Raw genomic sequence first — 14,783 nt, 5'->3', positions numbered from 1 at the left:
ACATACAAAGAGAGTTGAATATGGGGACACTGCAAAGCAAAAACAGGATTGGCGTCCGAGGGTAGAATGCATTGTACATAAAATTTCTGAAACAATCGGTCGACACTCCAGGAAGCCGTGATTCTTGTCTAGCATCCTAAGAGAATTGTCACAATTCCATGATATTGAAGCTCATGCTTATTTTGCAATATTATTCATGAAATGTTTGTGAAATAATTGTACTTCAGATATTAAATAGTTGTTGGACTGTCTAATGGGATCGAATGTTTTTAAAAAGACTTTATCGAATTTTTGAAAAGGGGGAATGAAATGGTAGGGGTGAACTTTGGCAAAGAAAAATTGTTGGTTGGGAAGGGACAGAGTGGTGAAAGGGGAGCGGGAAGGGGGGTGGCAAGAGCTATTGTGCCGAAAGAATTGAGAGAGAAGCACTCCAGGAAATGGTAAGGGGGCGCTGTTTCCAGTGGGGGTCGTGCGGCCCCCTTTCAGGAAAAGAGGGGAACACACGAGAAAATCGATATGCATGATTCACGCACGCGAGTACAGTGGCGAGGTGGGGGGAGACGGGGGGATTCCCCTTTTCTCGAAGGGGACGCGGACACGAAACTCTATACAGGCTGCACTCTGGAGGGGTACCCGACAATGCTACCCCCTCGGTCACTCGATCAGTCGTGCCCGAAGACCCAAACTGTTTGTTAACCTCCCGCAAAACTTCTTCGTGACACGTAAATACCTGACGTTTCCTTCGTATACTTTATTCCAGTCCCCCGCGAATTTTGAAACTAACGGTTTTCCGTACCACGTGTTAGAAGACCGATCAATCTTTCCTCAAATAAGTTTGTTGTCTTATAAAGATGCCTATTTTTACAATTCCAAAAATTACACCCATTAGCAGTTTAATACTAGAACGTGCAAAACTATTTTGGCCGAATTCAAATCTTCAACGGTTTTCGTCATTCTTCGATTGGTGATTTTCGTTGCATTAGTTTCGCTTCTCCTGGTTTATTTTCTAACAGGTCTGCGGTCTGTGGTTAGCTGAAATTATTGCTGAATTTTTGTGCATCGAAATTTAGTGGATCTGCGACTACGGTTGAGTGAAGTTTTTACTTTTATTATCACCGAAAACAACAGGTATTATACTAGCTATTTGTTTTCATTGGTTAATGATGGCTTTGTTATAGAAATGTAAAAAAACTGCGAAGCAAGATCTGACTCTAGTTTGGATTATTCTAGCTTTGTCCGAACTGGAAGATGAATAAGCGTCTTGCTGCGATAGTTCTTGCTTAATTATTCGGGGTGGAAAATCGATTTTTCGTGCTCCAGAAACCCTCGCACAGATGTCTATCGTAAGCCAGACTTTTGGGAATCGACTATGTACATACACATACACATATGCAATACAATTCTACATGCGTTTCTATAATGAGATTATTACTTGTAAACGTGTTGTTAAACACGATACAAACTATCGTTGAAATAGGTTATACATCAAATATATGTATACACACAAATAAAATGGCGGCAATAGACAAATCGAATTTTGAAAGATTAGAAATAGGTTAAGATCGATAAATTTATTTTATTATAATTATCCAAGTCATCGTACAGTTCGTCGTTTGGAATAACAAGATAACAAAGGAACAAAAGAGTAATTTATATAAGTAAATAAAGAGACAAACAATCAGTTTAAGGCGTAAAACTGTGGGAACAAAATTTTTTAGGCTAGAAGGGTTAGGAATAAGGTTAAACGTAGCGAGCCTTTATACGTAAACCAGTTCAGCGCGTTACTTGCCCTTTTTAATCCAACGTCACGAGGGGGTAGGGGGTTGCTTTGGGGATTTCGATGCGAGAAATGGCGAGAGCGTTGCGCTGCCAGCTGCATTTTATTGCTCCTCTCCACCCCTCCTCCTCTTTTATTCGATATTTCAACCGTAGAAAAATTCTACAAAACTAAGTCGAATCCAACAGGAAACGGTAAATTAATTTAATTAATTAAAATTATAATAATAAGATAATTAATATATAAAATGTTGAATGAGGGAATGATCGAAACGACATAAATTCTGTATAAATATACGGATAAGACTTATTCACATTGCTGATATATTTTTGTATTTGTTTGTTTTTTAGCTGTTAATTTGCAAGCAGCAGCGACGTGTGACGCGTAATGCATAGACGAAGGATGAGAGTTTATAAACAGGAGAAAACGATGCCAGGGCTGCGGTCAGCTGGGTTTCATTCGGAAATAAGATACGCCTGAGACTTGAAATAAACAAACATAATAACGAAGCGGAGTAGATAGAGCTACCCCCACCGATGCGATCTAGAAATTAAAAGGCGATCGATCCTCGAACGGCGAGGTGTGTCGATCGCGCGATCTTACGGCGCGCTCTTGGCTTTCATATATAATATTATAATATTATTTCTAATTAGTCAGTCTCTTCAAAAGACTATACATACTCGTTGTATTTCGTAACTCTTCATCATTCGCTTACTTCATAACTACAAAGATTCTCCAGACTTTTGTAAATCGAATAAACGCGAGTTTTCTAAGAAAATTATTCAAGTAGAGCAACAAAATTTAGTAAGAGTTTATATAATATGTGGAAATGGTGAAAATTATCGGTGTTAGAGTGAAATGAACATTATGATTGGTGGTCGTAAAGGAAAAGTGAGTGTAACGGTGCAAATTGTTGAATTATTTGAATAAAAAGTGGAAAGTCGAATTGTATATTTGTACTTTAGATTAACATTTTTTGTGTGGGTTAGTATAGATAAGTGACAAAGATAGGAGGAGAGGGAGGGGGAAGGTAATAAATTATATTAGCGAGGATTTATAGCGCTGGGTGGGCAGGGATGGTGATTAAATAGGGAAAAGCATATTATATGTGGGATGAGACAGTAAGTCCAACTTTTCCGGGTCCCACATACAGTTTCGCAGGGACCAGATGGGGTAACACCTGGTTTTCCTTCATAAATAGCAGCATCTGTCCACGATCCACTGGCCTATTTCAATTTCTCATCATTACACATCCGTGACGTTAAACTCGCCATTTTGTAACTATTACATAATATTTTTAAATTTCCAAAATCTCGATAATTCATTACACATACGTCGTATCTTAAATCGTTTTTTCAATTTCAAGAATGTTTTTGAATTTATTTTTTTGTTAAATTTAAATTGAAATTTATAAGTACATAGAATGAAACTATATTTTTATTGTAATAATTGTTTATAAAAAATTATAGTTTTAAGTTTTGTACATAGATTGATTAGTTAATTATGAAAATTGTTTTCTGTGTGTGAAAATTTATTCTTTGGGTAAGACAAGTAACAGATAGTACAGGGGAAAAAACGAGATTTGAGTAGAATGAATATAGCAAAGTTTGATATGTCGAAGGGAATGGAATGGATCGCTTGCACCTGTTATTTTCCTCAACAATTACATCATCATTGAGGATCTAGAATGTCCGCGGCATCCTCGCGCCACGGTCATCCGCAGGTGTCGGCTTTCCTCACCTTTGTGGAATCGTCTCATTTCCGAGGCCGTCGCACTTCAGGAAGCATTCATTATATAGTCTGTCGTTATATTTCAATCTAGACATTAATTTTAAGCGAACGCTTAATTCTAGACCGACAATAAAGAACACGACTGAAAATGTAAACACACTACGCAGAAGAAAGTCAAGCGAGCTTTTGTAAACATAGGAAAGATTACGAGTAGGAGCTTCCTAACAACACACCAACTTTCAAAGACTCTTTTTCTGATCAATATCACTGAAATATTACTAATGACTGAAGTATTTCAACAATATTATTGAAATGTACCTGTAAGTTTGTTGCGGTTTACACGATTGATGGTTTATATTACAATGGATCGATGTGAAATGAGAATATCTTAGCTGTTTGTTTTGACAGTGATAGATTTGAATTCAACGGTTATTGAAGATGAAGTTTAGTGAAACTGATGTAGATGTACCTGCAGTTAGAATCTGAGAAATTGAGAAAAATGTATTTTTTGTATTTTACATTTATATAAAAATGTATTTTTAATGGAAGAAGGCCTGGTTGCAGTTAAACAATGATAATAACACAAAATCTAAATACAATACATAAGAGAAGAGCTATTGTAAATATAGAAAAGATATGAAAGAAAGGATTGTGTAATTGTTGAATAGATTAGAATGGATCGATAGATGAGTTAAAATATGTCGTATATTTTGATCGTTGTGGTCGATCAGAATTTTACGCTTATGAAGGATGAAGTTTGGTGAATTTTATGCAGGCGGGAGGATACGAAGGATCTGAGAAGTTGAAAAAAAAATAGGAAGAAGGGAAAAGGGGTGGTATCTAGTATCCCGTCGCATTATTACACTCGAGGGGCCACGGGGAAGAGGTGGGGGGATCGGTATAGACTTACTTTGGACTCTGGTGTGGGATTACCGTACTTATATTCAAGTCTAATATTAAGTTACCACTTTGCTTTACGGCAAGTGAACAGGCTGCCAGCATATAGGAAGCCCTCCGTGGGCTTCTGTGCCAGTTGCTGGCCCTCCCGGGCCCTCCTGTGTCATGTGAATTCTCCTTGTGAATTGTGCTTGCTTTACTTCCATCGTTAAAGTTCGCGAAAACTAACCTAACTAGCTTTCGTCTCCTCCGTGAAACGCGAAGACATGCTGCGCGACCTTCCAGTGACATTCTTCGACAAAGACCAATATGATTTACCGAACAATGCGTTCTCCACTGGTAACAATTCTTACTATCAAGGAACAAAATCAGTACAAGTCCAATTTTATCAAGTTATGAAAATTTTTATTTGAACGTTACAACGGTAATAATTTGGGAAATTATTTTATGCATATCGAGTTTTATCCAAAGTTTATGAATTAATAATTTATCTTTTACAACCTTACTTATCGCTTATGTTATATACAAATATAGAGTAATTTGTGCAGATAGACATTTCAGTTAATTTTTGTTACTTTTTAAATGGTTAATAAAACTATCAAATGGCTATATTTTGCTTCCGGTTGATCTCGCTGTTGAGTATGTTGATATTATGTCGTTAAGCAAACTTGCAATTTGTTTCATCAAGTTTTGAGAATGCTTTGATTCATCCGGAAGTAAAAAATAGTCAATTAGACAATGGTCGCAAAAATCTTAATTCTAATATCGTCTTTTCCACTTTATACATTATCTAGTGATAAGAAGGCAGAGGTACTGGCTTCTATGAGTGCTGGGGTTAATATTTTACTTCCTAGCACCATTTGAAATCAGTACTACTCTTCTTAGCATTCGACAAAATTCATCGACGACCGATAAACCAAGGATGGAACGCGAAGAAGAAGGGTAAGATATATTAGTGAAAATACCATTGATCTCTTTATATTCGTTACAAGAAAAATATTGCGTATAAAAGAACAAAACTATCGAATGTTTATTTTTCGAGTTAATGCAAATTTTCTTGGTCTTTTCAGAGACTAAGATCCTAAAGACTTGTACAATTTACGTTATACATTTACAATATATATATATATATATATATATATATGGTATCTATTTAAAATAATAATATACTATACGCGCGCGCGCGTAAATACATACATATGCTATATTGCGAGGGTCTCTTACAATAAATATTAAATTCCACTTTGACCAGGGACTACATTAATGACTCGACGTAATTAATTTAGAAACGCCTATTTACAATGAACTCTTACTACTCTTTACTCACATTCATTCTCTTAATTAAGTTATATAATTAATAATCATAATTGATTAATAGCCTTGCGTGTCTTGATTTACAAAACCTTCCTTAATTGGTTTTCTTCGTCCTGGTCGTTTGTCTTATTTCTAATAAGTTATTGGCGAGTACTGGAACAAAGGTTTGCCCGATAGTCTCGAACGAAGACTTCGCACTCTAGGATTAAGAGAAAGAGAGATGAAAAGGGTTGGCAGATGGTTAAGTGGACTCCTTGCTTCGACTGGTGGCCTGCAGCCTCGTCCAGGTTTCGCCCAAGGCCTTGGCAAAATGGTCGTCAACTACAAAATTGGACAAATCAATTTAGAAACAATATCAATCCTGGAACTAACGTTTTTTAATAATTACTATAAGTATATATATATATTGTTTACCAATAAGAAAGAGTGATATAAGATTTGTGACTGTTAATGACTACAGAAACAATTTAATGACAACATTATTTTTCATATTTTTCAGAGAATCAGAAATGTACACTGATCAAGGTTCATTCTTTATTAATTACCACTCAATCCAGGCTCTTTGTCAGCAGTGGAAGAGTTTGCGTTGAAAACAGCTGCGTACTCTTCAAGGCCCAAGGATCGTTTGAAGTGCTCGTCTATCGCAGGATCACTGACGTCACCAACGTTCCTCACTGTCCTCGAACTTCCGGTCGCCACTGATGGCGTTGCTGATGGGGATGGCGTGGCTGCTGTGTCCTCCATCGTCGTACCTTGATAAAAATTCATTTTCTTATTAAAAATATTTTGTTAATCAAAAGAAATTCTAGTACTTTGTATACCTCTGTCTTTTATATAATTCCTAGAATATATGAAATTGCTCTATAACTTGATAATTCTAAATTTATGTTTGTATTCAATAATGGCTAAACTCTGGATTCTAAAGGACGTGAGATAAACAATAAAGGTTTTCAGATTTACCAGGCTGTGGTGTGGTGGGAACAATTACGCTTGGCCTGCTGTGATGATGGTGGTGCACTCTGGTCGCAGACATGTCGAGGGCCTCGCTTTGTATGGGATCACGTCTACGCTCTTTACGCCACGCGCTGCTCGGTTTCCTATGCAGATTTGTCGTCTTTGGACGCTCTTCTATAAAAATCAGGAATAAAACAGGCGTCAGTTCTTCCTCAGACGTTTTAATAATACAGAATAATTTATAAAATGGAATAAAAAATTATTTTACATTTGTATAAAATAATTTAAGTTTGACAAATTTCCACAAGTAAAGAGAAAAATTTTACATAATTTCATTATCCAAATGTAGATGGCTGCGAGTTATTTTCAGCAATGGTGGAATAGTTTTTAATTAGCAAGTGATCCGAGAATTGGATGGGAGGAGGGAGAGGTGGGTATAAAAGTTAATTGAGCGGGGCGCACGCCATGGGTACAGGACGCCCTCCGCGTCCCTCTTTCCCCTTTCCCTTTGCTTTCGTCTTGGAGCGGTCCATTCATCTTTTCCCTCAACAAACCTGTTTACCCGTCTTCCTGACGACCCTCTCACGGCTATTAGGGACTTCCTGTCCCGTCCTGAGAACCGAACTCGTTTCTGCCCCCATCTCGATACCGCGCATCGATTTCCAATTTTAGACCCCCACCCTCTTCTCTCCTTTCCACAAACTATCTTGAAACCTCAAAAATACAGACTATCTATGAGTTCTCTCACATTTGTCACAAACCGATTTTTTCCAATTTCAAACACTCTATTTCACGTATTAATTTCTGTCTCGCCTTTATTTCATAAGTTTACAAAATATAAAAGCATCATAAAAAATCAATCTGGATTTTGATGAAAAGAAGAGGATTTTTGTAAGTTGTACAAGGCTGGGATTTGGATTTAAGACGAGACGTGGTTTTTCCATGAGGAAAATTTAAAAAATTGTGTGCTTCTAGAAGTTTCCCTTTTACCCAGAATGGATACGTACCTGGGATTTTGCATCCCGCGCGAATGCATTCAGCGCCGAGCCAGGGTTGCCATAGGCAGCGTCTCCTGGAAGAGACTTGCATGGCCGCGACCTTGAGAGCATTAACCGCGAAGGTGAGCCAAAAACGGGCTGATGCCCAGTGCCGTCTCGCCCCAGGGCCCTTGGGGCCTCACCAACTCAAATCGCTCCTTCCAGGAAAACAAACGATCTTTGCCTCCCACTTTTCGCTTTAATTCCACAAACTTTGGATAATCCTATACAATCTTGCTCGGAAATATTGCTTCCCAGAAATATTCAGATGAGAAGAACACGAAATCCTTTTCACAATGTTTACTTGGTTAAAATTTTCAAGATAAACAGCGAAGAAAGTTCTCAGAATCCAATTGTGTCGTGTAAACAAGATGGGATTCCCCGAACGCGCGAATAATCCTCCAAGAAATCCGGCGAGCTTTTATTCAAATTCTATGTTACTTTTCAAAACAAAAACCAAATAATCACTAAAGGACTCACTCTGTCGACGGTTACCAAACAACAAAATGGCTCGTTATGCGAAAACTATGAATGATCAATAAACTTGTGTGTCGATGCTTTGACTAAAAATTATTTGTTAAATCTCAGTGTAGTTAATAAAATTGCGCCTCTTCTGTTGTGTTTCAAATGAACACGACTATATCACTGAAATGTTGTGCACGATAGTCTAAGCAGAGTTCGTGAAAAATATTAACAATAAAATTTATTGTTGAAGTAAAGATGTAGATTCCCTCGGGAACTGTTGACTTTCAAGGACGTCACGTGAGAGTTGAAGATGATAGCCGAAGAAACCCATAAGAATGAAACTTTTTAATCAAAAATTTGCCGCGGGACGGTTCGAAAGCGCGGGAGCTGTTATGTTGCGCGAAAATTGGACACCTGTCGCTAAACGTCACGCAAGAGTGCAAGAAGATGGCCACTCGAGGGGCTGAGGAATCCAAGAAAGCCAAAAGGCTTTGGTTTGGTGAATGCGCCCTGACGACTGTCTTAAGATTCATTCATTCATCCGGCTCGGCCTCATCTTCTTCCCTCCCCTTCTCCCGCGGAAACCGCGTCCTTCCCTCCCCCTCCCCAAACCTTTACACATCCGTGCACGTGCGTGTTCGCGGCCAGGTACGACCACCACGAGACCGGCTTTTGCCTGCTTATTTCTACCTTCCTTTTTTCTTCCTCTCTTCTCTCTTTCGCCTTTTTTTCATCTACCTCCCCCCCCCTCCATCGTCCAAACAGAGAGCACAAAGATGTTCCGAGTCCCACTCCCTTCCTCCCACTCCCCATTTGTCGCTTTAAATTTAATGCTCCTTCGTTTCTGTTCATTTTCCACGTTAATTTCAAAAAATTGATTACACGGGTCGATTATTCACTGGAAATTATTCAGAGACTCTGAGGAGGGAGAAAAATAAAAAGTTAAGTGTTTAATGAGAATTGTTTGATTTTTATTAGTAGAGGAATCCGTTATAGTTTTAAAATACTGAATGCGAAATTAGTTAAATCAATCGGTAAGTCATAATAGGCGAAAGAATTTATTTGGATTGAATAGATTGCAAAAATGTTGAGAAACTCCCATGGTAAGCATAATTAATATTTCTGCAGTGTAAAAACAATACTTGGAAATTGGGAGTAGGATTGTGTTAGGAAAAAGAGATACTGAAGCAGCAAATATTATAAAAGAAATAGACGCTCCACTTTGCCTATACATAGAACTATCGCGTGTGTTTGTAGATTTGCAAAGGTTGCATGAGATCCTTCCGAGAATATTCTATTGTCTTGGCGGGAACAACACTGATATTGTCTTATTACCGCAATTATTGCGATAGGAACATATTCCAAGAAAAAAATTTGTAATACCGAATACTGGCTTCTTCAAATTTTTGTTTAAATTTATCAACAATATGTACATCAGTTTTACAAAAAAGAGAAAAATAGCTAAATGAGTGACATTGGAAAAAAATCAGCCCTCGGTTGGTAAAACCAAAGCCTACTTTACCAACCGCGGTAACTATTTTCTTTTTTTTTAATAACAACAGATGCAATCAAATTTAAGACTGCTTTCCGAGTAACGATAAATGTTTTCGCAGTACAATTTTATTTCCAGAAGGATTTTGCACGGTGCCGATGGGAAGACTATTTTTGTTATAGATAGCGCCATCGGGCGTTGGAAACCGTAACTGCCGTTGGTATTTGGAACAGGTTCGATCTTCGACATACCATCGCTTGACAAACCGCACACTCGCAATAGTTTCAAAGCGAGAGATTCCATTACAATGTATCATTTATCGAATATATTCAATTATAGCACTCAGCATTATCTATACTCCCTTGCCGATCCACTCAAAACCTCTTGCTTAAAAAAAAAAAGACAATTCTCATGGTAGCTTGGGATGATTCAGGAGCAAAAAATCTTTCAGTCAGCTGGAAAGAATTCCATAACAATGTATCATTTATCGAATGTGTCCAATTGTAGCTAAGGGAACCACTCAAAATCCTTTTTCTGACATCTCAAATTCTTTCCAGAAAAATCATCCAATGTTTACATATCACAATAGATTAATCAGTACGAAAGAAATAGCTCTGTCCTAGAAAAGAATCTCGAGTACCATTGTTACCTTTTCATGTGTAGCACTTTGATCATACTGAAGCTATTAATCATCGTGTGGCATCATAGCACAGGCTTAGAACTCCAAAACCTGTTAATTTAATTGCTGGCTACTATTCACTATTTAGTTCACCGCGGGATCAATGCAAAGGGGAGAAAAACAAGATCCGTTTAGCGTGCGAATGACGAAATTCTTGTACGGAAAAGATTACTCTATCATTTCGCAAAATAAAAATTCGCAGATTACTCCAAGTGACTCAATCGATAATTGTTAGGACAACCTATTCTCAATTCAGTGTGCGATTAATTCCTGAATAATGATTATTGAGAAGAATATTTATTTTGCAGAAAACGTTGAAAAAATTCAACGAATGACTTGTAATTCGGTAAGTGGACTGGAGATTCGATGGAAAGACTGAAGACTGGACGAGTGGAAGGAGAGGAATGGTTCCCAGAAATGATTGAACGATGTTGATTTATGGAAAAGTGTGGAAACGAAAAAGAAAGGGAGATGAGGGGGGAGGCAAGTTGTCAATATTAGCAGTTGGCGAGAATTCAAGGAAGGCGCGTGGCGACAGAGTCGAATGTAAACAAAGTGTAGTTGACCAGGTTGTATTCATTTTCTCAAGTGGAACAAATAGAAAAGCTTTCCTAGGCTCTCGTGCGCAAGGAGAGCGCGCGAGGCCCCCGAAGAATCTAAAATAAACAGCGAACGTTATCTAATTGGACGTGAAATCAGCATTTCATCGGAATGCGAGCCTCCAACTATGACGATATCGTCTGCCAACCGTCTCCTAAGAATTTCTATTTACCTATACACCATTTCAATTCCAATCCGATCTCTGAATAAAAGACTTTTTTCATCGCCACGCGCCACTTATGTAACTAAAGGAATTTGCGGCAAATATTTTCACGTACCGTAGAAAAACAACAACACCTCTTACAATCGCAGATCAACTCGTGAAATGTATTACTAAAAACGTGACTCTAGAGATTCCATATTCTCCTTATTGATAAGTTCACTCGAAAATTTCCAAATGGCGTGATTTTCGAGAAGCGACGGACAATGAAAACAGAAGCTTGTTCCAGATGCATATGCGATCGGTGCGTAGGAAAAGACAGCGAGAGATGGGAATAAAAAGGACAAAGGAAAAAGAAGGTGGCTCGGGTCGAATAATAAGTGGAGGAAATTTAGCGTTCTTTTTCGCGACGACTTTCTCGTGCAATGATTGTCAGCTGAATAGAAAATAAAGATGTAGGAGGAGGGGGAGGGGGGGGGGGGTGGTGAATTTCACTTTGGACGTCAAAGTGTCAAAGTTATGTAAGAACTGCTGTCGAAACCTGGCTTTCGACAGCACGAGAAATTCCACACAAGTAAACTGACCTTGCACCATTGTAGCTGCTCTGGAGAGGACGTCCAGGGCACTTTCCACGGCTGACATCCTCCAACTTCTAGCCAGCCAAACTTCCTCCGCTTATGATCTTCCTTTCTTCGATTCTCCTATAAACTTTATTATCTTCCTCTTCTAATAGATAATTTTCTTCCCACCTCTCTTCTACAATCTCGACCACGATCCTTCTTCTTTAATATCTAGCCTTGAAAAATTTCTTCTCTCAACTACTTTCCCCACTGACTTTTCTTCCTTCTCGCTCTCTTCCTCTCGACAAATTATTATCTCACCCGGGTGTTACCTCCAGTTTATTTCTGGAATTCTTGACTCAATCTTCCTCCAATACACCCGATGATCTTACTCGAGATTACGCCGAATTTTCTTGATCTCGACGAGATTCCTTCAAGATTTTTTTTTCGCCGGGCTACTTTACGAGCATCGTTTAGACTTCAGTGGCGCTTATCCCGAGGACTCTCCGGGTTGAAGAGGTCGAAGATAGGGAGAAAGAGAGAGAAGCTTTTGAATTCTTGGGAAGCTGCTTCTTCCTGGGTCCCGTTGCTTGTCCCCGGAGCACGTGTCAAGCCGACGGTGCTTACCAAGTCCCGGCTGCGAGTCCTGTGGGACTGCTGTAAGTTTTCCGGACTCTCTGCAAGAAACAAGAATATTGAGGGAGCGTTGAAAACGCGAACGTTAACTGTTTGGGCCTACGAAGGCAACGCAAATAAAGTAAAACGGGGATTAAAAAACGTGACATTGTCTGTGGAATGCGGACCCCTCACCAGAGGACTCCTTCCCCTCTCCCGAGATTCCCTCCCCACCAACCTAACCTCTCCCTCTCTCCACACCCACCACACCAACTCCCACACCAAGCGACACAACACCACACCACGCCACGTGGATTTTCTACGTCAGTTAGGATATCCCGTCAGATTCCAGTATTATGCTCGCTTCTGTGTTCATTTTTATCTGTACTGTAGTAAACACTGATACATATACATAATAAAGTCAGTCGTGGCTTTAACGATATATAGAAAATATACTATCTACCTTTACCTTCTCTCTTCTTATATTTCCTTGTTAAACCTCGAATTTCACTTTATAAGCAAATAGTTTCCTGTATTCTTTTCGGGAGCTGTCTTTTTTGTTCGAAATTTTGAGGTTACCGGTTTTCGGTAATTTCTGCCATCTAGCGGATACAGATTCGAGCGATTTTCCTAGCTATTGGACCGATCGAGGAGGAGTGGGGGTTTGTCTGGGCCGCGTAAATTGAGCGAAGGAGAATCGTGCGGGTTATTAATTTTATGGACCGACCTGATTGTTTCGGTACAATAAAATGTTCAGTATTGTAGGACACGCGAGAAAAACTTTCTCGTCGTGACGCGCCGGAACTTGTAAGAATAAAGAGCGCCATTGTGTCGAAAAGGAAATGGAATTTTTTTCAGAAATTCTTCTAGTCCTAATCATATTTCGTTATTATCTTCTATTCAACTATTATCGTCCAATTTTCTATTCAGTCGTTAAATATTTGCGGGGAAAATGTCGGTCGTATTTTTTTTATTTTACTTATTAAAATTTTGCCTTTTTACCGAATTTTTGAACATTTCACAAAAAGAGAAAAATAATTTATTTTTCAATTAAAAACATTAATTTCAATGTATTTGTGAAATTGGACAATTTTTATTTTTACGCATTTAGAGAAATTTATAAAATTTAAATTTTGCTGTAGAAAATTATTCTAAAAAAATGTAGTATTTTTTGTAGTTTAATGTATAGTCATATCTTTCTACAATGAAGAATCAAAAAGGGAGAAAGTAATAATGGTAGGCGGTTTCACAGAGATTTTCTGTAATCGAGAAAAATAAAAAAAGTGCCGTGCCGAACATCGAAGTATTGACCGTAGAAATTCCTGAGAAAAAAAAAGAGAAAAATTGACAAGATAAAATTCCACTGTCAGAAGTCACGCGAAAGAAAACATTCAGGATGGCCGAGTCGGCATTTGCGAGAGATAAAATTTATCGCGGGCCCTAATCTATTATTTAAACAATCAATCGGTCACTAAAAATGATAAAAATACACTAGCGGAAAAGCCGGGAGAAAAATGCAAGAAGAAATTTCGAATTATCATAAATTTAACAATGAAGAGTACACAAAACACTTATAAGATTAGTAAATAAAATACTGGAAGACAATTTTTTTAATTGTGTTTATGATGGAAGAAAAATTAAGAATATAAGAGAGAAAATTTGAAAGCGAAAAAATTACTGTCGTAAGTTGTATAAATTAGGGAAAAATAGTGGACATAGTCAGAAGTTTGAATGTTTCTTGAAAAATCACAATGCGAGGAATGAATGGAGAAGCGTAATAAAGGAATATAATCCTGACAATCGCGTCCATCGCGCTCGCGGGAATCAATAAAGGAATGCGTGCTTCGCTTTTTTTACGCTACGCCGCATTCCTTAAGTGAGCCGTCGGGTGTTTTCGCGTTTTCCAGTCAGACTCACCTGGAAATTCGATGACACTTCCGGAAATCTGCCTGGGGAACGTCAATGATGGATCTTAGAACTTTTGATGATTCCGTGCCGGGTGAATTTTCATCGGAAACGATGAAAATCTAATGGCTAATGGTATGCGGGCGGGCACAGGAATCGTTTGACACGAGAGGTAGGCTCCGACCCCACTACTTCAACATTTCGATGGAATCTCTGGCATTCGCCAGTATCGCGCTCCCTTCTGGCAAAACTGCCAACTACCCATTTACTTACGGCCCGGGTAAATATGATATGCGTTCTCATCCGTAAACTCTTTTTGGCAGATTTCTTCGTTTCGAATTAGCCATATTTCTTGTATTTTCGCTATATTTTTCTTTATTATTCATACAAGTTGAAAAGTATAGTTAAAATACACAAATCATTTTTTTTGCCTCCGGCTCAACAATCAAAACTCGTATTCACTCTGTGCAATATTTCTTTCTTTATTCCACTACGGCGATCTTATTTCCAGCTGATCATTTCCACACAGCCCGAGTAAATAGGAGAACCATGTTCTTTCATGCAGACCCCAAATTCCTTTTCACCTCGACACAACAA

The 14,783-nt window shown here is 38.4% G+C and overlaps 1 protein-coding gene and 1 long non-coding RNA gene across 3 annotated transcripts; one reads left to right on the top strand and one right to left on the bottom strand.

The window, feature by feature from the left end:
• Positions 1-679: 679 nt before the first annotated feature.
• Positions 680-2,673, top strand: LOC136775595 (uncharacterized). The gene is made up of 3 exons (XR_010822959.1): positions 680-1,128; positions 1,231-1,971; positions 2,128-2,673. It is a non-coding gene; the product is annotated as an uncharacterized lncRNA (long non-coding RNA).
• Positions 2,674-4,776: 2,103 nt separating this feature from the next.
• Positions 4,777-14,370, bottom strand: LOC136775430 (transcription cofactor vestigial-like protein 4). 2 transcript variants are annotated; one of them, XM_066730189.1, is made up of 5 exons: positions 14,199-14,370; positions 11,691-12,343; positions 6,680-6,847; positions 6,265-6,471; positions 4,779-6,040 (listed from the first exon to the last, which is right to left on the bottom strand). In XM_066730189.1, exons 2-5 carry the CDS (start codon positions 11,746-11,748, stop codon positions 5,961-5,963), a joined length of 513 nt encoding a protein of 170 aa, XP_066586286.1. In that variant the 5' UTR covers positions 11,749-12,343; positions 14,199-14,370; the 3' UTR covers positions 4,779-5,960. The 2 variants fall into 2 exon arrangements, with proteins under 2 accessions (XP_066586285.1, XP_066586286.1); XM_066730188.1 differs by lacking the exons at positions 11,691-12,343; positions 14,199-14,370 and adding an exon at positions 7,681-8,677 and having other exon boundaries at positions 4,777-6,040.
• Positions 14,371-14,783: the final 413 nt, after the last annotated feature.

This window comes from Prorops nasuta, unplaced genomic scaffold (assembly GCF_024137725.1).
Source record: "Prorops nasuta isolate Cenicafe-Biocafe unplaced genomic scaffold, Cenicafe_Pnas_1.2 PNAS00008, whole genome shotgun sequence".
Lineage (NCBI taxonomy): Eukaryota > Metazoa > Arthropoda > Insecta > Hymenoptera > Bethylidae > Prorops > Prorops nasuta.
The sequence above is the reverse complement of the archived record's forward strand: the minus strand, read 5'-3'. Positions and strand labels throughout refer to the sequence as shown.